Raw genomic sequence first — 27,981 nt, 5'->3', positions numbered from 1 at the left:
CGTCTTTATACATAACTTTATATAGATGTCTTTTTCGGCCTACGTACATTCAACGGTCGTAACGCAACGGTCGTGTGTCGGTATACATATAATACAATTGTTCAGTTTGACGAGCACTCGCGAGCGTTTCGCGACGCGTACGCGTCTCGAACGGAATCCGAACTCGAAAACATTTTCATCCCCGTTTTGGATCGCGTCCGATCGAGACGGTCCGCGTTTCCTATGTGTATGTGTCGGTGTGTATCGGTGTGTCTGTACGCGCTCGCGGGTCGCTTTTAAGAAACGATCGCTGGTTAAAAATATTAGAAATATCCCATATACCCCTAAGTGGTTCTCTAAGTAACTAGCTCGACATTGCCACATTTAACGTAACGCAGTACATTTGAAAATGTCTCGTTTCGCTCGAACGATACGCGCATCGTTCGCATCGCATCCAGGTATCGTACACTATTTATAAACTCGTTAAAAAAAGAAGCACCGTCTCTCGAAAAAACATTCGAATTCTAATTTTCCACGTACACGTGTATATCACATTGCGTTTGTCGAATATCCTCGCGATCCTTTCCCCGCGGATTTTCTCAACTTGCCATTCGATGGACCGCAAAGTTCGCCGGAAACCAAACGACCATCACCGTCGAACGCATCCGGAAGAAAAATATATTTGTCCGCGGGTGCTCGTTTAGTCACCGACCAACCCTTTCGCTTTCTCGCTTTAATTATTATTCGCTTTTCCGCCAAACTGAACACGGTGTCGCTAAAAGTTTCGCAAATCTACGATGGAAGGAGAAGGTTTCGCGAGACAACGCGCATCGACGCATTTTTTTAAATCACGCTAATCGGTAAATCGGGGGTGATCGCAAACTTAAACTGGATAGCCGGGGCAAAGGCTATTAGCGGGATTAAAATCCGGAAGCTCCGCACACCCCGGACGAACGATAAATAATATCCTCGCAGCTGAACCGTTACGTTCCGCTCGACGTTTCTCGGAGTTCCTATACCTTTCGTACGCGCGGTTGCCCTCACTGAAATCAGCTCCCTTTTTCTTCTCCCAGCTATCGTTTCCTCGTTCCGTGTAATCGAAAAATTGACCGAAAACGTTAAAAATTGAAGAACTTTGACGCAACTCGAAGCGTAAAAGAAGGTAAAAAGTTTTCTCGGCGAGGCAACGTTCAGAGAGAGAGAGAGAGAGGTAAAATAAAGAGAAAAAGTTTGAAGGTTCGATAAAAAGTGCGATTTTACGGTGTCAGCGCGAAACGTGCTCGCGAGTAGACGCGGTGGACAGAAGGCGAGTGGAGATCGAAAGCGAACTGTTTTTCGCGAGCAGGAAAAAAGAGAAGGATAGTGGAATCGTTGGGAGAATTGGTGGGAACGAGGCAACGAACGGGGAGAACGAAACGTCGAAACGAATGACTAAGGGCTTCGGCATGACTGGACTAACGGCAATTACTCGACGCGAAGATCGATGCGAGATACCGAGCGAGGATCTACCAGATCCCCCGCCGTCGATTACAAATGCTAATTTATGATTTCTTCGCGCCACGCCATGCCATGCCACGCCACGCCACGCCACGCCACGGCAAGTTACTATCGCTAACCAGCTATCCTTCTCCGTCCGTCGAAGGGTTGCGGCTATTCGGATCGTTCGGGACGCGTCCTTAGAAATTAGAATGTCGCGGATGCGGGTTCAGCAGGCGACGCGAACGTAGTCCTTATCTATTCTCGATCGATCCGATGCGATCGGCTCGATCGGGCCGCGCTCACAAAAGAAACTTTAAACGCTTTCTGGCCGTGCTGCTCGAACAGCCAGTCGGCGCCTTCGATTCTTCGTTCGAGTAACGTCTTTATCGTGTCTCTCCTTTTCTCCGCCCTCCCTTTCTTTCGAGCTGGCTTCCCTCGTAACGCGCACGCACCCGCCGCCCACTTTTCTCTTTACCTTCCTCGACCATCCACCATCGTCGGCTTTCAGATGTTGTTTCTCATCTTCGAACGATACACGTCCAAGTACGAAAGCTTCCGAAACGGTTAGAAACCGTGGGGCGTGGAGGGAAATTGACCGGTGGTTTGAACGATCGCTGGCTCCGGATCGCGAGACGAGACGGGAAGCGAGCGACAGTATTAGGCGGAAGCTAGCTGTCGCCAGACAGAATGTCACATCGTGGACATGTACGGCCAGTTGAAGCTGCTACCGCTCAACAGCATGTCCCTGATCAGCGTCTCGATCGGCGTTTTCCCGACAAGCCGTACGAAGAACAGCTGCTCGATCACTTGGGACGACACCGTTCTAAGCGACGGCAATCTAAGCAAAAGCTTGCCGAACCTCGTAGGTTGATTCGGGTACTGTGTCCTGCAGTATTCCTCCAGTGCGCACTGAGATTTTTCCTGAAGCGACTCGATGTGCGCCACGTCCGACAATCCGCAAGCGTCTGAAACATAACGAACCAATTTCAATTAGATACAATTAGATCGATCCCTAGAGAAAAGGAACGAACAGTCTGTACGGCTACGACGACGGAGGGAAAAATAAGAAAAAATCTGCGAATTTCGGAGTTGGTTCGAGCTGTGGCTGGGGAACGTTTTAAGGGAGGAACTGATTCGCGGGGAAAATCAGCCTCGGGCGAGTAGACACGCAGCGGAGAAATGAGAGCCAGGGGAGCGGTTGGAATGCGTGCCAACTAGAGAGACGTAGCCCGCGCAAACGTCGGACTAATCACGCGGCTCTGTCCCTCGGATACCACCCCGTGCCGCCACCTCGCATCCCCCGTTTGCGCGCGCGAAACCTTTCGCTTTCGCGTTTTACGCGCCACCATTGTTTTCTTTCCCTTCGAAAATCCACAGCCTCCGAACGACTAACCCGTTCGAAGGTACAGTTCGGTTGCTTTTTTCGTAACATCGGCGAAAGTATCGCGAAATCGATTCGAGCGAGACGCGTGTTTAAAAGGTGCGAAATCGTGCAACGAAACCTCTTACTTTTCGGATAACTTTCCCCTCAACCCTTCGCGCCATCCAACAGCCCTGCCCGTTACGGCATGCAAATAGCGTTGTTTCCACACGTACGCGTAATGGGCCATTAAGCGCACACGGCGATCGCTTTGATCGCGAAGCCAAGATCGGCTCCGTTTCGGCTGCGTCGAGAATCCGTTTAATTGAAGCATACCGCGAGGAATCCGCCAACGCTCGACCAATAAACAAACGGTCGGATTGGCTCTCCCGATGTCGTCAGCGCCAATTCACCGCATCAATTCGAATAATGCCGTTGAGTGGCGTCTCCGCGCCTCCACCCCTTTCCTCCTCCGAAACACGATCACGATTTCTCCTATCCCGTTCGCCTCTCCCTCTCGGTATGCTTCTTCGCGCCCGTTAACCGTCTAAATACCCTGGCGCCTCGTTGACCAGCCTCGCTCTCTAAATTGACCGATTTTAAACTCCCGTGTCTCTCTTTCTCTCTTAATCGGCCTGCGATCCGTCTCGCTCCGTTGATCGCGTTCGCGTCGAAGGACGAGGCTGAACGCGTCGAAGAAATTGATCGTTCCAACGTACGACGACGAAAGGGGTGGGTAGAAGGTGGGTTAAGAAGACAGGCCGAGAGGTAGGACGGAGAAACTGGAAAGAAGAAGCGATCGAGACGAAAAAGCGAGAGATTCGAGAGATTCGAGAGAGAAAGAGAAATAGAGAGAGTGGCGAGGATTCTTTCATGCCCTTCGGAAACGTCATATAGCTGTCGGGTGCCGCGGAGGCAATATTTCACGCCGGTAGGTCCGCCTGTCCTCCCGCTCTCTCCTTCGTTCCTACACTTTTCAAGGAGTTTTTACGGAGTCTCTCGATCTTTAATCACAGCTCGACCTTCCATTGTCAGTGACGTCACCTCCGACTCGGAAAGGGTGTTCGGGGGATGCTTTGTGTCGAGCCTCTTCGATCCCTCTCTCTCTCTCTCCCTTGCCGCGTCATTTGTCTCTACGACTAGAGGCTGCCTTATTTGTACGCGCATACATTCGAAGGTGCACGCGAACACGGGTCTTTCCCGGCCAAAGATTTCGGTCAACGTTTCCGCTCGAACTCGGTCGCCTCGGTGTCGCGTAATTGCTCCGCGGAGAAAGCTCCTCGAGACGTTGTTGGCTCGCGAGGAGAATAGCTAGAAAACCGCGGAGGGATTATCGCGAGGACGAGGTACGTAAGCCGAACGTAATATAGGGTGCTTTGTTAGACGGACGGGAAAAGAACGCGTATCGATCGCGTCTCGAAATACGCTTTTATAAATATCTATTCCCTGTCGCGTATTTCCGCTCTTTTCTTACGATTACGCGTTTTAATTACCCGGCTATCTTGGATCGAAGGAACGTTACTCGGTGAAAGCGATTTACCGACGGTAATTACGAGTTTGATGCGCTCGATGGCGCCTGAAACTTCCTCCTGGACGACGTTACGGATAACGATCATGGTCGTAGTCGACGGACAGCTTCGCGAATTTATTCGCTGCAGAAACGAAGCTGTCGTTAAACTTTGTCGTTTCGCGAAGTCTCTGGCCAACTGGGGTACACGCGTCGTCGATAACGTTGGTCTACCGACGGAAAGGTTAAGCGTAGGAAACGGTAGGTTCGCGGCAAGAGACAGAGGGGAGAGAAGAAAGGGAAAAGGTAGAAAGGCATAATGGGTGCGAGCAGAAGGTTTGTACACAGAGCGACGGGGGCGCGAGGAACGATTATCATAACAAGGCTGGTATTTGGAGACAAGATGGCTCGACCCTATCGTACGTACGCATCGGGCGAACGCGACACGCATTTAATCGACCTACGTGCCTCCTCTTCAAGCCTGGTGGCTGCTACTTAGAACTCTGCGCTACACATCTCCGCGTATGTAAGCGTTTAGGATCCGTATTGTCATGTTAACGACACCGATGCCGATCCCATTAGGGCATTCGGGGTTACCTTTGCCCCCCGTACCTTGACACCGGTCGCTGCCGCGCAACCCCTATACGCGGTCGGAATTTCGAAGCGCATCGTGGCAGGTCGCGAGTCGAATCGAAGTACGCTGGCACGAAAGGAGGAGAAGCCGCGAGCGAACCCTCTCAGACGGATTATGACGCGCGGAAAGTTCGCGACCTTTTGTCTGGCGTTCGCCCTCGATGGCCGAACAACACCGGGGGTAATCCTCTAAACCGGGCCGTTACGCCGTTGTTGACATTTAGCCCCCGCGGCTGCTCTGGAAACCGGTCCAGGGTGTTATATGCTCGCGCGCGCCTCCGTCCACGCGAGTTCCGAGGAAGGAACGACCGGAATCGCGGGGAGAAGAGAGTCGGCTCGAAACCGCTCTCGACCCACTGTTGTCCGTCTATTCTTCCGTTTCGCGGGAACGGTCAGGGAAGAGGAAGCGGAAGCGGACCTGCCTCGATCTACCTGCGAAAATAAAGCGAGCTGGTTGAAACCGTCTTCTTTCGCTGGAAAACGCGAGACCATCGGGAGAAAAGGCGGAGCGGTGCCATTTGTCAGCTCCGGGGAAACGCGAATATTCGGGAAAGCGAGAGAACAACGGGGACCGCGACCTCCTCCTACCGGCGATCTATCGATAAATTCACTGGCCAGTGTAAACAATGTGGCAACAATGTCAATTATGCGGACGCCGATCGCGCGGCAGCCGTGGTAATTAATCGAATACGAGCGCGCGACTTTACGCTGTAATTAATTGCCACGTTCGCGTAGTTCGTGTTGCCCGTCCTATCCCCTATACAGGATCGTTCCGATCACCCTCTGCTTCTTACTTTTTAACTACTTTTTTTTCGGTGAAAAATATTTTTTCTCTCCCGTTTGTACGTCGAAGGAGACACTGAAAGCGACGGTTCCTCGAAGCGTTGGCGCGTTTCACGGGATCGCAGGAATTCTCCGCAGGCGGAATCTGGAAACGGTAGACGTGGCGGCGCGTGGTGTGCGAGACGATAGGCTGGTCGCGATCGCGTGGGCGCGTAATATATTCTTGGGATAGACAATGTGCCGAGCACGTGGGCTATAGAAGCCAAGTCGACCGGACCCGGGGCCCCATAATGAAGCGTTGACGCGAGTATAAAACGAGCGCCGCTCGAGACAATGGAGTGATTGAGCGCGGGTAACGCCAAAGGGTTGCCCGCCGTCAACCCCGGGGTGAAAATGTCAGTAACCAAATGTCAGGCCTCGCCTCCAGCGCGCTCTACAACCATTCTCCGTTCCTCCGCGACCTCTTCCTCTTTCCCATCGTTCTTCACCCTCGCCCCCGTTCTTCCCTCTTTGGTCGCGAGCAGCCCCTCCGCTCGTTTCGTCCTTCCCTTTTTCTTTCGTCCGCGTTTTCGAAACCCGTTCGCTGCCTCGACGATAATAAATCCACGGCACCGCGTTTCTAATCGAGCCGCGAGCGAAGCGGAACTCGTATCTCTCGGTGGTCGGGATAGTCGGGTGAAATCGAGTTTATCGCCAGGCGTTTCGTAGACGCCAATTTCACTCGCTTCCCCCGGCCCCGTCTCGTTTCCGGTAGTTGTCAAAGCCGTAGCTAGATACGTAATCGTCGCGAAGATACTTTGCCGCGGGAACAAAGGGTTACTCGCCCTCGCCCTTACCCTAGCCTTCGGCCTGCTGAAAAAGATGGCTCGCGAGGAAAATAACGGACGTCGTTGGCGTTTCGGAATATTTAACCAGCCAGGAATGATCTTTTTCTCACGCCACGCTGCCGAGATTGCTTTCTCCAACGCGAGAGTAATGCCATTTTCGGCTCGACGGATCGACGCGAACGAGAACGAGCGTCTCTTTGACGCGGCAAAGAACGGGTTAAGTGGGTTTTACTCGCGCCCCGCATCACCACTTTGCATTCGCGTTCATCCTCACCTCCTCCCTCCTTACCCGTCCGTTTCTTGCTTTCCTTTATTCTCGCATCCCCAAACCTACTTAACCCCTCTCGAAATTTCTAGGACGGCTGCTACTTTCCCTTTTCTATTCTTCCCTTCGGATTACCAATTGCATCGTTTTCTATTCCGACTCGATTGCAGCGGCGCGGAATTTATAAAGGCGTTTAAAATTTCGTAGGTTCGCCAGGATACGCGCGTATACTTGACTTGGGTCTGGCGTTCGCGTGGAAACGCGGCGGATAGCGAAGAGTAATGACTAGAAAACCAGTTTCATCCTGGCGAGATGTTGCACGATTCCGTTCGCTAGTACGCGAGCGGTGAATCGTAACGTAGCGTAAATCCAGCTTGCCTGTATCATGCGAGACGCGGCTCGATCGTGCTCGAATTAACGCAACCATTTGTTCGTTCCTTCGCCTTGGAACTCGTATAGCGACTCCGACACACGTTTTCTCGCGTTTCGCCCCGTTGCCTGGTTAAATCGGTCTCGTCTTTCCGATAGCAACGCGTGTCTCGATCGTTTTGCAAAGGAACAGCTCGATATTCTCGAAAAATTCGAGAAGAAGATGAAGCGAGCGAGAAACGTTCGATTCGAGCGACGCGATGGAAACGCGAATCCTCCGCGATAACGTGCTTCCGGAGACGATAGCCGAGGGATGCCGATGATGAAATCGACGCTCTCCTCGAAGATGTTTTACGGGGACTCGAGTTACGATAAACTGTATCACGAATAGCCGACGCGACGAAGCAGAGCTCGTCGAGCGATAATCTCCCTTTCAAACCAAAACTATGACTAGCTTAGAAATTTGCGGATAATCGTGGAAATAGAATAAAAAGAGGCACGATTACCGTAGGTCAAACGCAGGCCTCGCCTCGAAGGAATATCGAAGGAAGGAAGGAAGGAAGGAAGGAAGGAAGGAAGGAAGGAAGGAAGGAAGGAAGGAAGGAAGGGAATCTCTTTACGTTTGGCCCGCAATAAATTCAAGCGGGCGCTGCTTCGAGAGACGGGTTTCCTTCCAACCTCTACGGTGTCTCTCCATGTCGGTTCCGCCCATAGCTGATTTATACGCGCGCGAGATATACTGGCAAGCACCCAGCATACGCGCCTCCTACCAAGGACATCCGAAACGCGTAAGAAGAGAGCGAAGAGGGGATCTCACAGGGGTGCGATCGCGGGAAAGAAAAAAAAAAAAATCTCGCGAATCCATTAACTTTGTTCGCACGCGTGCAAACCCCTAAAATCGTAGATTATCCTCGGGGATATCTACTCTGGTGTGCACGCGCGAAGGAACGAGGTTCGACGGAACGGCTGGTAACGCGATAGATTGGACGTAATTAGGGGCTTGATAAAATTCCCTGGCAATCTAGGAGGAAACGCGACGCCCGAGGCGGATTCGTTTCGGCGAAACAGAACGGAACACGGGCCTGCTGGTTACTCGTAACAAACCGCAGACTCCCTGACCACCCTTGAGCGAAGCGTGCTCGCGTCATTCACGCAGACCGCGATATAACCTAATAGAATTATATTCCAAGTACGAGGGTTCGTGCTCGGTCTGCTCCCCCAGGAAGCGAGAGCCAGCAACGGCAGCAGCCAGCAGCAGGGGTCGCAACCTAACGCCACGAGGGATATCGTCTCGTGGTTCGCTTCGCTTCGATATACCCTTCGTGTGTCGCTCCCTCGCCACTTTGCTCGTTCCGTGGTTTCACGGCTCGGGATAATAACGACTGAGAGAGAAAGAGTGAGAGAAAGAGAAATAAATAATATCCAGAGTCCGAGAGCTTTCGACGGATTTTCATTTCTCTTATCTCTCGACCGCGATCGCTCCGATTACGCGAATCAAGAACGTTTGTCCCGACAACGGGTCCACGAATCGCGTTCGTTATCGCGAATCGTACGCGCGTAACGCAATTATCGCAATTAGTCGAGGGCTCGCGTTCGCGACTCCGCCAGCTATTACGAATAGCGTGATTGCGCGTGTAACCGTGGTACACGGCTACCGTAAAAGCGTCACGATTTACAACGGGCCCGAGAAGCTAGTTACCGCGGATGACCGTGCAGCTTTACGCGACGCGACGCGGTCCGACGCGACCCCGCGGATTTAGCCTCGATTCTCGGTCGCCAGCTGCGTCGCGTCACCTGCGCTCGCTAATCGCCTCGATCCTACCGTTTTCCCTCCGATCACTCGCGTGGAATACAAATACTCCGGTGAAGCTGGAATGGAAAAGATAACGCGTTCGAAGGAGCAGGAAGACGCGTTCGAGCTCCTTCTTACTTCGAAGCCGCCTGGGGTAATTACGCTCGAATTTTTCCAAAGGGCCCTCCGCGCTCCGTGTATCTCGTTTTTCTTTCTCCTCGTTCCTTCCATTTGTCCACCTTTGCCTCTCCTTCTTCGTTCGTCTCGTCCAGCTCTCCTCTCCTTCTTCGACTATTATTAGCGGTAATGCATGCCATTAGCGTCAAGGTTCGTGCGCGAGAACGAGTCTCTCGATACACTCGAGGGAATCGGTCGTTTTATAAGCCGCGCGTGCATCGGCCTGCCTACTTTGCAGCTCGGAGCTTGCCTGGCCGCTTCGACGCCCGTTTGCCCGCTCCCCGTCCTCTCGCGAATCCGTTTCGCCGACCTCTTACGCTCCTCTAAGGCCAAAGAGGAAAGAGAAGAAACTCTTCTCCCGTTTCCTTCCTCTTTCTCGCGGAGCGAACTCGCGGCAAGCGAACCGTGTCGCGGTTGCATCGCGTCAAAGCGCGAAACCATCCTATATTCGCGCCCGTTGGCCGTTAAGGGAATGCGGAAACCAGCGCCGCGCCGCTTGCTCGCTCCTCTGTTCGAGTTGGTCCGCGTCGAAGTATCCTGCCGCGTCCGCGGAAGCCAGCATCGTGAAAATTTATCGCGGACAGTTATCCGGATGGCGGATGGAAAAAACCGGGCAAGATGGTACGCGACGAGTCGCGATCGCAGCCGGAGCGAGAGGAACGGCCCTTAAAACAGGGGAGACGCGGCTGGTCGTATCCCGTAGCCGCGTCGTTAAGCGGCAAAAAAATAATAAATCACCGGGATTTTTAGTCGGCGAGAGAGGAGATAAATTTAATAACTTAACTACCGCGAATCGTTCCTTCGGAGGCAAACGACGACTCGACTGTATCATTTCGGCGAGTGCCGGAGGGTACGAGAGGGAAGCTAGAAAAACTCTGCCACGATCGGTCGAAATCGTTAACGCGTTGACCGCCGCGATGAAAATGGGTATGCTAGCCGTCATCGAGTTATTAACGAGGCGGCCGGTTCGTCTCCCCGCTTCCTGCCGCTAATAAAGCTCTCTTTCTTTCCTTGTTTCCGGGACGAGCGTCCTTGACCGACGGGAACAGCGTTAAATATCGTTAAACAGGCGTGGTACCATCGAAAGGTTCGGTCTCGACCGCGCGATAAATCGTCGGAGCGATGAAAAAGAAATAATCGCTTCTCGGTCGTTCGATTTTTATGCGTCGCGTCGCGTCGCGTCGCGTCGGGTCGCACGCTCCTCCAGAAACATTACCTCGAGATATATCGCGTTGCGTTGGCAAGGTACGCGAACGGGGCTAGTCGCGAGGAGGATTTAAAAATCGAGGACGAAAAGGCAAAGAGAAATATCGAGCAGTATATCGCGGCTTCCCGTGGCTGGGATAAAGGTAACTCCTTAGCCTGTTCCCTCTCCTTTTCGTCTGAGATACGACCTCGATTCGGTCAGAAAACGTACGGACCTTTTTACCTCGTCTCTTCTCTCCCGTCCATCCGCGTCCCGTCCGTTCTTTCTTTCGTGTACGGACCGAGGGAGGAACACCTAAATCGAGCCGGGTAAACGCGGCGGCCTCGTATTCGCGAGGATATTCACGAGCCGCATCCTCGCCGACTACTTACCGGCCGTGAAATATGAAATTAAATTCATTAAGCTTCTCGCGGTTATAATAAATCGAACGATTGTGGCCGGGATAGAAGACGTAGCGGGCTTATAACTCAGACGGTCTGAATGGAAAATGATGAGAAATGTCTCTCATTGAACGCTGGGGGGTCTCGGACCCTGTCCTCTCCCTCTCTTTCTCCACCCTCCTCCACGATCTCCTTCTTTTTCTTTAGCTTCTCGTCGCATCGACTAACAGCTAAAGGCCTAACCGAGCAGAGTCGCGCCATAGCTGCGTTCTCCGTTTATCAAGCGATCTCCGCGCATCGGTACAAAGAGACCTCGGAAATCTTGGACCGCCGCGTTCCGTGCCGCGTTGTGAAATTCGATTGGCCAAACGGTCGAGATAAGCGAAACCTTGCGATTGTCTGCGTTCCAGCTGGATCGATCGATTGGTAATTCGTTTGAAAATCGCTCGAGAAGCGACGAGGAAAGGAAAAGTAGTATAATGTATAGGCCGAGATAATGGGGATGAAAGAAAAGGAGTTGGTAGGGCTATTTATCGAAAGTAACGCGATCGATTTTTCGAGGACGCGAGGCGGCAACTCGATTCGCGTATAAACTCGATCGCGCGCGCGATCTACTTCAGGCTCCCCTCTTACTAATTTATTCGACGAACGCCGTTTCACCGCGTAAATCACTCGACGCGATAGAAAGGGAGCTGACTGATTCCTATCGGAGCATTCGAACGAAACACAAGGCTTGCTCGCAACAATATCATCCTTCGATACCCCTTTGCCTACGTAATCGAAAGCAGCAATAACAAGACGTCCGGCAATGGTTAGCCTTTCGGAGCGCGTAGAGATTCTGTTCTGTTCGAAAGCAAAGCGTAAATTCCGTCAAAGTATGCACGCGTCAGTTGGCCGGTTCGCTTACTCGCGAACCTGTTCGATCGGCCAGAGGTTTATCTCGAAGCGTGCGATAAATTATATCTATCTGGCGGCCATCGGAACGACGACTAGGAAGCGTTTATCGTAAGCTTCGCTTCGCGAGGCGATTAAACGAACGGGTTTCCAGCCGGACAGACGGTCGAGGCGGAAAGCGAACCTCTACGCTTCGTGTTTCTTCACCGTTTCATTTCGATCCCCATCGAGTTGAAATTAATTTTCTAACGTGCTTTCGCACGATTGCAACAGTTTTCGCTGAAAGGTTCTTTGCGATCGAGCGAGCGAGAGAAAGAGAAACGTGCTACGTAATGCGCGTGTAAGGTGAACCGGTACCCTCTCTGAATATCGAGCACGCCTCAAGATCGCTCCTCGAACAGCTCAGCATCTATCCGTGTGTCTACGCAGCATTCTCTAATCAACTGGTCGCGGATGTCTAACGACTAGTTTGCGCACGCAACGGGCAAATGGGAAGCAAAGTACGTTCGTTTATCCGCGTAAAACGCGATAGGAGATTAACATCCGCTTGGCACGCGTTTTCCTAGAAAGAAATTTCCAAAAGATCCGCTCGAAAGAGAAACGAGCCCACGGGACGGAGAACGAGAGAGGTGGCCGAGTGAAAATTTATGACCACGGGTGCCCCGTGTCCGAATGTCGTTAAACGAGCAGAGCTTTCAATGGGGCAAATGGGCTGTGATTTGTACATTGACAGGCGCGTAATGCCACAACATCGAGAGGTATCGGTATTCTTCGTTCGAACAGCAGTCTCGAAGCGTGCCCGCACCCTTGCACCCATGCACCCATGCACCCATGCACCCTTGCACCGGCCCGAAGAATAGCCCGTGTTTTCCTCGCGTTCTCAAAGAGATAACGACCTCTCGAGCCAGTCTGTTCGGTCAACTATCCATTCTACGCTGTTTTCCTCTTTAAAAAGCTGAATCCCCGTAGGCGTGTCGCGTCGATTCCTGCCAGCTGCGCTAAACGGCCCGTTCGTCGAAATCGCTCGACCGAACTGCTTCTCCTCTCTTCCTTTTATGTACTCCCTCTGTATATACTCTTCTCGATGCGAGAACGTTTGAAACGTAGCCGGAACACGCCGCGATCTCGGCTCCCCTCGAACCATCCTCCCGATTATCCCTTATCTTCGCGCTGCTTCGTACCGCTAAACGTCGAATTCGCTAAACGATACATTCTTCGCGAATCCGGCTTCGATAACGGTAAAACCTATGCCAGCGAATTGAATCTCAGCATCGATCGCGATACTGTAATTAGGTCTTCTTCTTCGCTGTGTTTCCTCCTTCGAAACTTAACGGATCTTAAATATCTGTCGAATCGAGGAGATCGAATCGGTCGATTGGTCGCGCGCGTTCCTCGAGAGGCTGCCTCGAAACAGCTGGTGGCTCCTTTTACGGGCCAGAAATTTCGTTTTTCCAAGGCTTTTAGGAAGGTAGATAGAGATCAGCCAGAGCCGAAGGATATCCACGGTTTGTTGTCAATTGTGTACACACTCGTCGGTTGATTGGCTTCATTGTGGCCGATTCGGGCGTGCACTTGGCCCGTTCGGCGACTCGATGCAAGTTTCTTCGACGCGCGCCTACCTCGTCCACCAAAATCCTCCTTCCTTTTTCTTCCCTTTCGTTTTTACCGAGAAACCGGGACGACTCTTCGAGGGGACGCGAAGTAGGTAGCACGAAGTAGGGCCCCCAGTCCCTTCCGTTTCTCTCTCTTCCGGAAATCTACTACCCTCTCGGTTGCGCCTTCCTTTCTTTCGAAACGAGCCGAACCTCGAAAAGCGCTTCTGCCAGGGCCCCATTGTCGCGCGAACGCGTCTTCGAGAGAAGAGCAAACACGCTTAACCTCCCGACCTATTGTCGCCGCAGATTATCCGATTTCCTCTGAGCGGCCGTTACGAGCCGCGTCGCGACTCTCGCAGGTTGCTCCGTTTCTCTTGCAGTTTCACGCAACGCATCGTCGCAAGGACGATGCAATAATAACCCGTAATTCTACCTGTTTATCGTCGCTCGCACGTGCGCCCCTGTGCCTCCGGCATCGCGATCGGACAATATCGGCCGACTATCCTTCGTTAACGAGACACCGATCTCCGCGCGTTTACCTTAATATCTCGTTATTACAAAACGCCAAACACAGGCAGCGAACGGACTTTGAATAACCGGTTATCGGAGCAGGGGGTATAAATGATCGTAACGAGGCGACCGAGCCGAGAAAAACGATCGGTCATCGCGGGAAACGTTTCGATTCTTTGGCTAGATTCGAAGGCTACGCGAGTAGACGAGGGTTTGGTGTTATTGGATTACGTCCGCATTGTCCCCGCGACGGACAGCTGTTCGTCCCGAAGGCGACGCAAGATGCGCACCGAATATGAAAATAATATTTCCTTTACGCCAAAGCCATGATCGATATTTATTCAAGCGACCGTCGCGCGTCCGCCCCGGCATTGTGCGTCGTCTCGCATTGTATCCGAAACTTCGATGCACCGAGAGATGCTCTCCTCTCTCGAGATTTTCGCGTTCTCACAATGCACGAAAATCGCGCTTCTTAAACACGACCAGTCATCGTGATTTCCGATTTTTTCGAACAACGAGTAACCTTGCGTCGAGGATATCTGGTCAAGGTGCAATTTCTAAGGGAACTCCGTTGCCTTTCGTTCGACGCTGATCTTTCATTCAAACGAATTTCGTCTGTGACTCGCGTTTCTTCCATCGAGTTTCAGTTTGTTCGCGAAGAAAGGAAGGGAGGAAACTCTTCAATCCTACGGAATTGGATTCGCGATGCGGCTGAGTTTTAAACTTCGTTTCGTGCCGAACAAACGGTACGCGTCTTAGCCGGCCAGCAACTTTGCGATTTCCCGCCGCGAAAGGGTTGCTCGCGTTCTCCTTTAATTCTCGGTTAAGTGAGAAGTTTTATCGGGCTTTCTTGTTTCCCGTTGGCTTTGCTCTCTCTCTGGAGGCAAACGAGAAAGCGTTATCGCGTTACCCGTGAAAAAACTACATTGTCCGAAAGCTTTCGTTCGACGTTTGCATGGAAACAACTGGTACGGGGGTTTTCGATCCGTCGGCGTTTAGAAGCGGAGGCGAGAAAGGGGAAAGTCCGGTTGTGAGATCGAAGAGAGAAGACTCCGATCGCTTCTCTTACTCCTTCAAGTTTCTCTCGCCATTTCGCGCCGCGTTCCTCTATCCATCTATCTTTCCCTCCCTTCCCCTCTTTCGTTTCGTTTCGTTTCGTTTCGTTTCGCTTCGCTTCGCTCGTCCCTACGTTCTTTGCTCCGGCTTTCCTCGTCCGCTCGAACGGCCGATAGATAATTGGCGTTGCGTGCTTCGAGATAAACGGCCGTGATTGGCGAAAATAACGATTAATAATTATCCACTCGCGGGATCCGAGGCGGTCTGCCCTCTCATCTCGGATCTCTCGAGAGATCCGAGCGAATAACCAGAGAGACGAAGGAAAAGGGTTCGAGAGAGAAAGAGGAGAAGCACGATATTCGACTGGTCGGGACCTCGTTTTCATCTTCCGTACTCACCCCCTTCCTCGTTCAACCGTGGAATCTTTTTTTTTTTTTTTTTTTCAACAACCGCGATCGAGTACCTGTATCGTAATCGCGCGACCGGCTAAAACGCAGCTCGCGTTGTCTCGTCAACGAGGCGGCGACAGAGCCGGCCGAGATTAATCCGAGTAATCCCCGTGTCGCTTTTCGTTTGGCAGCTACCGTCTGCCGTGCACTCGCTTCGCGATAAACGACCGCTCGAGTGGCGCGTGCCACGCGTTTAGATTAACTGTCATTCACGCGTTCCCTTTGACTCTCGCGCGCTTCCATCCGGGCCCACCTACGTAAGTAGGTACTTACATGCGCTCGCTTACCGTACGCTCGCCTCCATATTTCCCTCTAATTCTTCTTCCTATCGATGTCAGAAAACGACGAGACGGTTCTCGCGCAATTTCATTTCCCTCGGTAAACATCTGAGCGAAGGGAACTTCTCAAAGGGCCAAAGTAAACGGACCAACGGCGATACACGCGCTTCAAGGAAATGTTGGCGTACCGTGGTGTTTTCGGGAGTTTGTTTCGATCGAACTTGAGGGCGGAGCGGTAATCGAGAACTCGCTCGTCCGATTCGTCGTTTCGTTAGGGAAAAAAAGGGAAACAGGTGTACGCGGTAAAAAGCGCGTCCCGGTGGAATAATTGAAGGACGGGCAGTGCGCCGGTGACGGGTCGGCTCCGTGACGCGATACCATTTGATAAGTTGTGTCAACTGCTCGTTAGTTAATTGTCGGTGCGCGACACTCTGTTCTACCCTGTCGCGATTTCACCCGTCTGCGGGCACACAACCGCACAACCCACACGCTCACCCTTATAACTTTGTCACCCTTTTCGCCACCCCCCCTGATGCTCGATTCCCGCAACCGCCAATGTACTGGCCGCTGTCCAATGAATGCCCTTCATTTCCATACTTCGTTCGACGGTCAGTGAGACCAGCTAATCAGATTATTTAACCCTCGTTCGACCCGCCTGTCATCTCTCGCTCCCTCTGCCTCCATCCCCTGCTCCTTCTCCTTTTTCCACGCCGATCGACGGCCACCTTTTTTCCCTCGGTCGACGAAAAAACGCGAACACTTTTACTCTTCTCTCGCGCATAAGAGATCTCGTCTCCGAGTAATCCTCTGAAGACCGAAAAAGATTCAACGCGGCGAGCATCGCTCTGGAATTAGTAGAAATTAGCATACAAAAATTCGCCTCTATTCTTTTCCGATCGAAGTACCTCGATTTACCTCGGGAAAACAAATAAGGAAGAAATTTAGCCCGGCTTTCGACTCGGACGAATCTGTTTTGCAAAACGAATTTCGCGGCGGGTGGAATCCGACCACGAGGTCGTTCGTGAAACGGTAGAAAGACGGGGACGGAGAGAGAAAGGGATGAAAGGATGCTGCAAGGGGTTATAATGTAATTGTATTAGTCGGGTAGGGTGCAGGGAGAGCAAAGGGGTCCTGCCGTAAAATTAATGCCCTTGGCTTATCAGTGGTCTGACACTTGAGTGGCAAAAGTGTCGCGGAACTCGAGGGGGCCGAGTAGGTCGTCGAGGAACGCGGACAAGCTCGTTTCGAGATACCGATTCGCGCGTTCTAATCCTCCGGCATTCCGTTTCGCCTTCGCTTCGAGCGTGCAAAGAACGTGTTCCTCGACTGCCACCCCATTCTCCGTTTGCCGAAAAACACAGGGGCTCGCGCGGCTGTAACTTCTCGAACGTGGTTGAACGTTTTCGGTAGCCAGTTTCCTTCCCTGCTAATGAGTGCCCCATTAGGAAGTAACGGAAGGTATGCGCCGCGGCTTCTGTCACGCTCGCGGAGTGCCGATCCTGCTCGATGTAAATCGGATTAATTAGGGGTCGGGCTGGCGCGGTGGGTCGGGAGGCGGAGAGGCATTTATTCGTGCGAGGATGACCGTGCTACTCGCGCTGTTAAGGAAGCGAACGGAATCCGAGAGAAAGAATCGACGAAGGAACGGCGAGAGTTTGTTTTTCCCGAACTCTGACGATACGGAAATCGAGAGAATGGGCGTCGATTTCCCGATTGTTCGTCGACACGGATGGAAAAAAGGGAGGGAGAGAGAAATTGGTGGAGATCGAAGAGGCGGAACGTTTGAGCGGAATAAATAGATTCTAGTCGCGCAAGCTCGACGCGACGTAAAAGTGGAGAGCGCGCGGAGCGTGACGAATCTGGTTGGCAAACCCAATAGCAGCGAGTCCGAGATGTTCCTGATTGAGAAGTCGGAAGGAGGCGAAACGTGAACGCGATCGCGGGCATGAGACGGTGTGCGTGCGAACGTACGTGTATCGAAGCGTGGAGGAAAAAAATTGGATCGGTCACGGACACGTGGTGCAGCGCAACGAGATCTCGTTCGTTGCCGATTCAAACCGAAAAAGAACCCCGATGCGTTCTCCCTTCCGTACGATTCCGTTTCGCCCCCTCTCGCCCACATTCTCACCGACGGTCTGTCATCCGCCCTCCCTCTCAGCGCCGCAGAGTATATCGCTTTTCCTCTTTATTGCTCCCTTTTTCTTGCCGCGGTTCCTTCGGCACCCCTTAGACGAGGCAGAACGATGGTGCGTTGGTGCGACAGCGGCCGCGGTTAGGGGATGCTGAGTCATAGAGGACGGTCGGCGTGCCGCATAGCGGATACATGGCGTGTCACCCCGAATATTATTCGAGTGCCTGACAGCGCAATCTGTGAATGCGCGATATTGTCTGGTGACGGCGGTGGCAGCGGTGCTACGTTCCGACGGTTACGGCCGGCATGTGGGACTAGGAATGCCACGCATGCCACCCGCCAAAACATCGCCCACACCGACTTTATAATCCTTCCTCGCTATCCGATCGTTTCACTTTTTAGCTTCGAGTTGAATTTCACGCGAAATTCCACTTTTCTCGGATGTTTAAAATTGTTAGTAAGAAAAACACGAAGGCCAAAGCCTGGTGTCGTTAATAAGAGAACGTTGAAACGATAACAGAGACATCGTGGAGAATAGGAAAGGAGGGAAGAAAACCGAGGGATGGGCCGTGTCGGGGAGGAACGCGTACGGTACGGTCTGGCGCATATTTAACGGCATCCCGTGTCAAACGAGGCCATAAAACACGCTTGCGTCTAAATAAAATGCCGTCTGCTCGTCGCCCATTCGGGGAAACTAGGCAACGCGGTCCGTCCTGAAGAAACAAATCTCTCTTTCTCCTCTCCTCTCTCCTAAACCTTTCATCGAAGGATGGAAAAGCAAGCTACGAAGGTTACGGAAAAACCGTGTCCTTTGTGGTCGATTGTTTGGCATCTTTAAAGGCGATTCTACGCGTTTCCATATAGAACAGTTTACCGGTCGTTTCTCGAATAGCGGACTCGCGGAAGACGAAAGAATCTCGATAAAATACGGAAGAAGCTCCGAGGAACAGGTGTTCGCAGGCGCGTGTCGTGAGCAGTCTCTTTACGGCGGCTATTAAACGATCGGCGTTGATCCACGATCTCGCGTAGTTCTTTCTAACGGTTACCTCCTAGTACGCCGCGAACGATCCAAATCCGGAATCGTGGATGGTTTATCGTTGAAGATAAACAATTCCAGCTTTGGAACGCCGACGGACTGACCCTTTCGAGGTTGTTTGCGGTGAATCGGTGAAAAGGACGGAGGCTTTGTTTCGTGGACGGCGTCGCCGGCCGATATCACGGTCGGATGAGTTTTCGGGGGCAGCGAGAAGACGGAAGTACGGAGGATATTAGGTGGTGTTGGCCGACTAACTGAGTGGTAATACGCGCGAAGGAACGCGGGTTAGCTCGGTGTCGCGGGTCGTGGGTCGGGGGTCGAGAGTCGAGGGGGCCAGCTAGAAGCCGAGGGTTCGTGTTTCGAGCGAGGACGTCGATAAGCGGTTCGCATTGTCCGACGGTCACGTGGCCACCCCTGGCCACCCTCGCCACCCGAAAACGACGCCGCTGCCCGTCGTTTATATTAAACTCCGAGGTTAATACCGCAGCTTACTCTAATACCGGGGCAACCCTTTGCCCTGCGATACGCCGATAAGGGTTACGCGGGAGCTCGCGAATACCGTACCGATCCGTAGACCCTCTTTACGAGCAACCTCGCTCGCCGCTCGACATTTCCTCGAGAAAATCGGCCAAAACTCTTCGAACGTGTGCCAGCTTTTTACCCAACCTCGCCTCGGTTCCAACGCGTCAAGCGGAACGTTGAAACGCGCGGTTGAAAAGAGGGCAGATAATAAAAGGAAAATGGGTAACGCTGAAAGTCAAGGGTTGGGGACACGACCCCGAACGGAACAGCGAGCAACAATGCGACAGATACAGAGAGAGTCGTGGATCGTGGTCCCGGATTCGCAGATAACGCGCGCCTCCCTTCCGAAAACCGTCCCTTCGCGCTTCCCTCCTGTCGTTTGCTCGTTTCGCTGGCATTCGAGGCTGCCTCGCATCCACCACCGTTCCACAACGCGAAACTTTATTACTTATATTTCTCTTCCGTGATTTTCTACAACTCGCGTACGATCCTTCGGCGAGGAGTATGTTCGCGCGATAAGTCGACCGAGAAAGCGTAGAAATCCAATCGACTCTCTCCGTTTCTCTCCGGGGACGTGGTATTTACGCGTCCAATTATGCCACGCGAAGCGACGCGACGTCGATGTTTCCCCTCGTTCGATCGACGAATCGGGGGATCGGTTCGCGTATGCCAATGGAGCCGAGCGAATAACGGATGCTCGCAGAGTTGAGCGTGATAGACGCTGATTAGACGGTAACTCGGCTTTAGAACGCAACGTATCCGTCCTTCTCCCGCGATCATTCCACCGGTTCTCGTTTCTCTGACCATCTCCGGCGGACGTTTCGAGAGCGCGACCGTTTCGTCGAGTCGATAAATTATCCGAGGTTAACAGGTGAGCGCGAACGACGCGCGAACGACGCGGCGCGATAATAACGCGGACGATAAACGCGTCAATAATAGAGCGGACGGATCAGGGACAGCGATCGACTACGAATAGCCTCTATTAACTCGCGCATACCGTTACACTGTGATACGAGCAAAGCGATTCTTCGATTTACTTTCAGCCGTGGACGATCGTTCGAACTCTGCGAGATTAGCCGCTCGAAATCCGGTTGCCTCGTCGCGCATACTTTCTCCTCGCGTCTCCGCAATGTCCCCGTTTGCCGATCCGCTTCGATACTCTTTAGCCTTCCTTCTCGCGATCGGACGCGCAGAGGCGCGAAATCAACTCCGGGCAAAAAAGTAATCGTTACGCGACCTCCTATCGGTCGAGGGAAATTATCGACGGAGAGCCAGAAATTTCATCGACAGTGATCGACTATGCGCGTTATTTACGCTTCAAACATTGCGACATCGCCTTCTCGAAAACGTCCGACGTATCGTTTCGCGGAAATTTACGCGCAACAGCGACAGATTAATCGTTCCCGAGTACGTCAAACTATCGATGCGAAATCGTCTTTAAACAGGCTAAGCTTGGCAAACGAAAAACGTCTCCGGTGCTTGCTCACCGGCTCGCTCGCCGAACCAAAGGGAATTGCATCGCATGCCACGTAATCGTGGGAGTGTTTCCCATCAAGATACACGTAGGTACCGGCACTCGCCGTAATGCCCTCCCGCATAAACATATCTGCATCGTGGCTTTGCATGCCTCTACGAGGTGGCCTCGAACCAGAGAACGCCGGAAAAATCTGAACCATTGGGAACGTCGTTTCCACTCGACGACGACTCGATACGAAATCCTCGTTGCTACAGGATTGTCGAGAAAAATTCGATGAACCTTCTCCGAGGATATTAACTGGAGTCTGCAAGAAAATAGGCAGACACGCGTTGAACGTTTCGTAGCCACCGAGTATGCGTCCTGTGCGCGGAGGAGAAAGCCAAAGCTAAACGAACTTTATAAACCGTGTCCCCGTTCCGCCGTTTTATCCGAACAATTAGACGCGTGATCCACGGTTACGAGCCGTATAAAAGAAAAAAAAAAAAAGGTCGCTGCCCCTCGAGATAAGCATCGAGCTTGACGTCGACGTCAGGGAGGAAAAAAGGGGAAGTAAAGAGAACGAGGAAGAAATCGTTCCTTTTTCAAAGGGATTTATAGGAAGAAATTATAATTTCGAAGAGTATCGAATGTTTACGGTGTTACGCAACGACGCGACGCGGGGATCGAGCACGCGTATCTTGAGAAATCTTGGAGCTCGAAGAAGGCGGACGAGGGGATGGGCGCGAAGGGTCTCGAAGGTAAAGGGCCCCGTAGCACGAGCGCAAAAGGGATCCACGCACGGTCCGTTCGAGGAGGAAAGAAAGAAAAACGAGAAAGTAGACAGGAGAAGAAGAGGGTCCTTGGTGGCGAAGGAGAAAAAGGAGAAGAAAAAGGGGCCAGCAGAAGCGAAGGGTGGTAGGAGAAAGGACGAGGAGCGGGACATTAGCATACGCTAAGCCGAGCTAAGCGCACCCATATAGCACGGAAATAAATAGCCGCTTGTCTCGTATCTACACCGAGACGGTTTACCATGGACCAGCCGGTCCCCCTAAAAACTGAACGCTCTCGGAACGTACGCCTTCTCGTACGCGTGCATGCTCGACCACCCACCGTAAAACCTGTATCCGTTCGCGAGCGAACTCGATCGTCGGGAAATTCTGAAATCGTTATCACCAGATGGAACTGAAACGGACTGTCGAACGGAGAGAAAGAGGATTCGCGAAGGGAAGCAGAAAGGCGAGCATTGTCGCAACATCGACGAGCGAACGCGGCATTGTCGTCTCGACGAATCTGCAACGTTTGCTTAGGACGGGGATCGCGCGGTGGATGACAGTCGTGTAACCGCGATAACATCTTCGCGTCGATTAGACGAAGCTGCAACGGGCGACGCGCGTCAAGAGGCCGTCGCGATCCGAGAGTTCTTCCGGCGGCTATGCCACCGTTCGCGAAACCGGCCAACACCATTGTCCCCTTTCTCAGCTACGCTAAGCTGCTGGTGGACCGATCGACGAACGAGAGAACCGCTTTCCAGATAGCATCGGCTAGTTAACGCGGCCCTCCACGGGAAAGACTAGGTCCGATATAGAACAGTTGACGACAGACTGGCCTGTGGTGAACGAGACTTACCTGTGGTGAAGAGGACGATGGCTTTCAGGCAACTGTACTCGGCGGAATCGACGTGCAACGCCTTCAGTTTTTCCACCTGTTCCTGAAAGATCCTGATGTGGTCCATGAAAGCGACGACCCGGTCCGCTGCCATTGGGGATGCGTGAAGACCGGCTGCCGCCAACAACGGCGCCACGTGCAGGGGCATCGAGCATTGGCTCGCGTTTAGCACGAACAACTCGCTCCAAACTAGCCTGAGCAGGGCGACCTGGTCGGTCACTTGAAGGTCCGGGAAGAACGGGATGTTTCTAGCCCACTCGACCGCGGAGAATAGCAATCTCGCGGCGAGTTCGCAGATGTTGTCGATTCCCATGATGTTGTTCGGTTGCATGCACTGGCCGTATCTGGAGGTCGGGTACGGTTCCGCCCTCAGCAGCAAACTTATGTAGGAGGAAAGGTAAGAGTGTCCGTTCAGGCTGGCGCACGCGACCGCGTCGCCGTTCGTCAGCGCGAATTGTCCGGGTAGACCTGGCAGCGACGGTTGCGACGGTGGCACTCGACCTCTTTGCACCGCTGTAACAAACATAAATCAAGAATTCTCCCATGCTTCTCTTCGCCACCTTTACTCGCGCTTCCCAGAAGGCGACTTGACGCGAATCGTAAAAATTCCGACGAACCTGCTTCGCGATCGGCACCCGGCCACGCATCGCCCTCGGCTCGTTCGAGATAACCGAAGGAACCCATCCGTGCGCTCTTTCGGGAAAAAGTCAGGGAACCTCGGCTACTCGCACGCTCGAAGGGTACCACGCGTTTGTCAGAGTGTTGGCAAATATTGTGCAAAGGCAAACGCTTCGGACGAGGGTACAGAAGGATTCTTGTTCGAAGAGAATCGACAAACGCGAAAACAAACTCGTACACTTCATCTTTTCCTTATTATCCGACTAGACTTTGTTCCGCCATCGAAGGAATCGAAGGAGAAGCGAAAAAATAAAGAAAACCAGGGGGGTCAGGAAGAGGATCTTTCGCGTATTTCGCATCCCTCGGCCATTCTTCTCTCCTTCGCTCCGTTACTCCGTCTTTCTTTTTCTTCCGAGGCTCGAGGAGAAACGGCACCCTGCTGCGCACCGCCTGAATTCCAACCTCCACCCCGCGGCTAACGAACATCGTCTATTCCATCTTCCCCCTTTCCTTCTTTACTCCTCTCCGACCTCTCCTATACTCCTCCTCACTGCTGCTCCCGACGAAAAAATCCTGTCCCGTGTTGCGACGTTCGCCGTTTCAGTCCTGGTACCCGGCAAACCACTTCCGCGATCTTCGATCCGGCCAGATATTAAACGCGACGCGATTCGCCATTTCGAAACTAATCGCGGACCGCGCCAGATCGCCGACTATCTCGGCCGTCGCGTCGCGTCGCGTCTAATTCCTCGCGATAGCGATTCGCGATTCTTCTCGACGCGGCGGGTCGGAGGTCGCGCGATTGTCGCGGACACGCGCGATTCCTCGAAAACCTCTATCGACGAGGAATTTTTCCCTTGGAAAATCGGAGCAAGCGGCGAAGTAGCTGGTCGAATCGCGTCGAGGTTTGCGGAAGCGCGATTCTAGTCGCTCGCTTCGACGTTCGAACGAACGGAATCTACGCTGTCTCTTGGAAAAAAACGCGTCGATAAGCTTATCTGAACGTGCCAAAGTCCGCGTTGATCGAACGACCAAGGAATTTTTTCGCCTCCCTACGCTGTCGCGATCTAATCGACTTGCAGAAATATTCGCTGCTCGTCGAGCCACGGTATCTTTGATTTCGTGATCGAACGAAGAGAAAATTCGAAGAGTTCGAACCGAGCCGCGTAGCCTGGACTCGACGCGAATAGACGATAGAGAAATTGCTGGACGTGGATTGATGATGCTGACGCGCGGTTCGAGAAGAAAGGGAAGCAACGGCGAGAATGGGCTAGCGGAGAAACGAAACGAAATGAAACGAAACGAAACGAAGGAAGAAAAAGAGAGAGGAGTAGATATCTATGGTGTTTGGTCGGTTCGAGGAGCGTTCGTATTTCAGAAGAATATCCGTCTCCGTACGCGGCACAATGAGCGGCAAGGCATCGTTCAAAATAATTATAAACATCGAGAAACTACGATCAATCTTCCGTTCCTCTTTGATAATAAACGAATTACAAGGATGACGTGGACTGGGAAACGAGAAAGCGAAGAAGACGCCGGGATGGGACGGCGACGAAGCCGCGAAAGGAGACGGATGGAATGGCATATGTAGGTGGGGAAGAGGGGACTCTAGGCGAGAAGAAGAAGAAGAAGAAGAAGCAGAGGAAGGTAGACAGCAAAGGTGGAGGGTAGGAGCACCCGCGGAGCGCGTGATTTAAAATGCTAATTTTTTTCGTTCGCAGCGACAGCGCGTTGATTAAGATGATCGCGCGGTGGATGCCGCGTGGAAAGGAATTTCATTAGCAGCCATTGGTGTACGACTTAGAAATTTCACGCGACGCGCGCTCCGTTTATCCGAAATCTATTTTTTTTTCCAATGAAATTTTACTAAATATATCCTCGTCGGGAGGAAAGGATGGCGGAAGCAGCCTCTCGAATTCTTCGAGCTGGTGGTTAATTGGAGAACACCTGCGAAATATTCGCGCGTACCCGTTAACGTCCGTCGTTCCGTTATGCGTCCTACACCGCAGGAATCTGCAGTTTGCCGGCTCGATTTTCCGATTCTCCCGTTTCCGCTCCTCCTCGTTTCTCCGAGACGACCGTCGACAAAATAAAACGCGATTCGCTCGACCGATCGCCTCCGCCGGTCGATGAAACTTTATTTATTAATTTATCGGTCGCACGGCTGAGAATCCTCTAACGCGTACGTGAAAAGTCACGCATCGAGGTACGCGCGTTCGATGTAAGAACGCGAGGAACGCGAGGAACGCTGGAAGAGAATGCAACATGCTACGAAGATAAATTAAGAGACGCGAGTTTCTCGAGTCTTAACGAGAGGAAGCTGTACATCGCGGTTCGCGATGTTACAAATACGAGGGATACAGTTATATTCGTCGAACGCAGGGGTGCGGCGCGAGGTTAAACGAAACGGGGGATGTATTTTAGAGTCGTAATTGGAGCATCGAGCAGGGAAGATGAAGGAAGCGAAGGCGAGCAAAGAGACAAACAAACGGAGAGCCCGGAGCGGTTCGAAAGCGGAGGAAAAGAGAAGGGATGACCCGCGAATCCAGCTGTCTACAATTTCACCGACGAAGGTGACGTCGACGCTGACGTGCTACACGACCATCGGGTACGAGGTCAATGGGTCGGCCGTCCAGCGTGCCCCTGATAACGACGATTTTCTCGCGAACTCGCGCTTCTAAATCGATAAAACGCGTGTTAGCATCGACCTGGCGATTGCGCGAAGAAAAAGAGAGAGGAGCATCGATAACGGTACCACGTTCGCGCCAGGCTACCTCCTAGATCGTAAATTTTCAATCTAAAACACGGATGAGTTCACGGTTACCTGCGTCTCTCATCGAACCTTCGAGAAACGCGGGTTTCCAAACAAAATCCGTTTGATCGCGCCTTAGATCGCCTCGGGTGAACACGCTAGAAAGGAAGATTTTCTCGAAATTTCCCGGGAAAGCGAAACGTTAGGAGAGCGTTAGAATTGGCAAGATAATTAGTCGCGAAAGGAGGTTTACAGCGGACGGCATCGATTCTCCGCGTGCGGCCTCCGACGATAAATAAACACCTACGTAACTGCCCGCGGCGGTCCCGCAACGGAACGACCTAATGATGGGAAGGAGTGCTCCTCGGCTTCTTATACCAACCTTTCTCTCTTTCTCCCTTCGCTCGTCTCCTTTCCGAAACGATCAACGATCTCATAATTAGTCGCGTTCCGGTGTTCTTCGAAGCGATTCGGTTATACCAAGGCTCTGATGATCCTCGCGAAGTTAGAGAGAGGAAGGGTCAAGTATCGTTTGCTACGAATTAAAGGAATCGTTGCATGGAGAACGGTGGATGATACAAGGAGGGAGAGGAAAGGAGCGTGTATCGCGTGGCCGATGCAACACGGACTGATTTTTACGCGGCTAATAAGCGGGTGCCGGTCCCCTCGGGCGGTAGTTCCGGCTCGAAGGTGGCAAGGCGAAGAGGAGTAGGCGGCCACGCCGAGAAGCGCCGCGAGTCGATGCTATTAAGATTTCCGTATCGTCGTCCCGTTAGGACGAGACCGGCCAACGTACCGGCTGCTAGACTCGCGCACCTTCATTTCGTTTCTAAAACTCGCCTGTTAGTCATCAGCTTGCAACAAGTTTCGACTTTTTTGCTCGTTATCCGCTTAGGTATATTCGAGTCGCCGCAAAGTTGCGTTTCCAGAGGTATCGAGGTTCGATCGGGATCCAGAGGAGGAGATCCCGAGAGAAGCGTGCACGGTCTGGGAAGGAGAAAAAGATCCGAAATACACCTGCGGATCGGGACGGGCAGAGAACCAGTCGACGCGGAATAACTGGTATTAATACGTCACGTAATTACCGTGCGAGAGAGGTGTACGGGTGTGTGCGTGTAGTCGAGGTTGGCCCGACAGGGCAACCCAGCACACGCGTATCCCATCGGATCGGTTCGAGTCCGTTCGAGCCGTGGAAGATGGCGAGAGAAGGTGCATCGTACAGCAAGTTTTCGAAGCGGAGAGGAGCTAGCTCCAGGCCATGCTTCTGTTCCGAGCCATTATGATAATTTCGCCGGAAAGAAGGTTACCGGCTTGCTCCGTTTGCCCTCGAGTTCCATCGTCGCGACGCTACTATGTACTCTTATTAATCGAACGCGTTCGTTTCACCCTCTGGATCTGGTCCCTTCTTCTTCCGGCGCGTCCTGATACGATTCAACCCCCGCGAAATTCTAGGAAAGCGTATTAAAGCCGGTGGTAAGAATCGAGGAAAGTCGAAAGGGAAAGGATCGTATTTTGCGCGGATCGAAAAGGAGAGGAAGGGACGAAATGAGGAGAAGAAGAAGGGCGAAGGTAGGTAGAAAGGAGAAGAGAATAGAAGAGAGGGCAACGATGCACGGCCAGTGGGCCCGCCTAACATTCCCACGGTGCCTGCTCGCATGCTACTCCATGCTACGCTCTTACGTTATGCCAGCTACATTAAGGTCGAGGAAGGTACGAACGGACGGTCAAGACGAAACCGAGTACCGAAAGGTCGAAAAGGGAAGCCGAGGGTCCCGGGCGTGTCTCGCGAAACAGAAACAGAAACAGAGACAACGGAAGAGTATTCGATCGTCCTTGCTCCTTTGTACGCTTTCGAAAAGAAAATTCTCCCTTCCGTGGACGGGACGCGTTTGTCATACGGAGAGTATGCGTGCGATTCGCGTGGAATCACGCGGACCATGCGTGGGAGATTCTCGGCGAAAGAATTTCTTTTAACGATACGTCCTTCCTTCGTTCCGGTTCGCGGCCAAGAGAACGCTCTTTTGACCTACTGTCTTTCAAATCCTCTCCTTCCCCGCTGCTCTCTTGTCGCGGTTCCTTCCTTCCTGCCCTTCGCGAGACCCTCCAACATTTTATTTCCTCCGTTCGCGACGTTTATCGAAAGGTTACGAAAACGTAAGTTTGAAAGGGACATGTGGAATCTTGGTTGGAAAGTAACGGCGCAATGGAAGGAGCGCAAACGGTCCGGGTTAAGCAAGTATCGGCCCACGTCTATCGAGGACTGG

At 52.5% G+C, this 27,981-nt stretch overlaps 1 protein-coding gene across 1 annotated transcript in view; it reads right to left on the bottom strand.

The window, feature by feature from the left end:
- Positions 1-4: 4 nt before the first annotated feature.
- Positions 5-27,981, bottom strand: part of svp (COUP transcription factor 2) — a 40,041-nt gene continuing 12,064 nt past the window's right edge. The window contains exons 3-4 of the mRNA XM_034336305.2: positions 22,312-22,863; positions 5-2,423 (exon numbers count right to left, since the gene is read on the bottom strand). Of these exons, the coding sequence (XP_034192196.1) occupies positions 2,149-2,423; positions 22,312-22,863 (827 nt within the window). The 3' untranslated portion in view covers positions 5-2,148. The remainder of the gene's footprint in view (positions 2,424-22,311; positions 22,864-27,981) is intronic.

Source organism: Osmia lignaria, chromosome 10 (assembly GCF_051020975.1).
Source record: "Osmia lignaria lignaria isolate PbOS001 chromosome 10, iyOsmLign1, whole genome shotgun sequence".
Classification (NCBI taxonomy): domain Eukaryota; kingdom Metazoa; phylum Arthropoda; class Insecta; order Hymenoptera; family Megachilidae; genus Osmia; species Osmia lignaria.
This window is presented reverse-complemented; position numbering and strand designations above follow the sequence as displayed.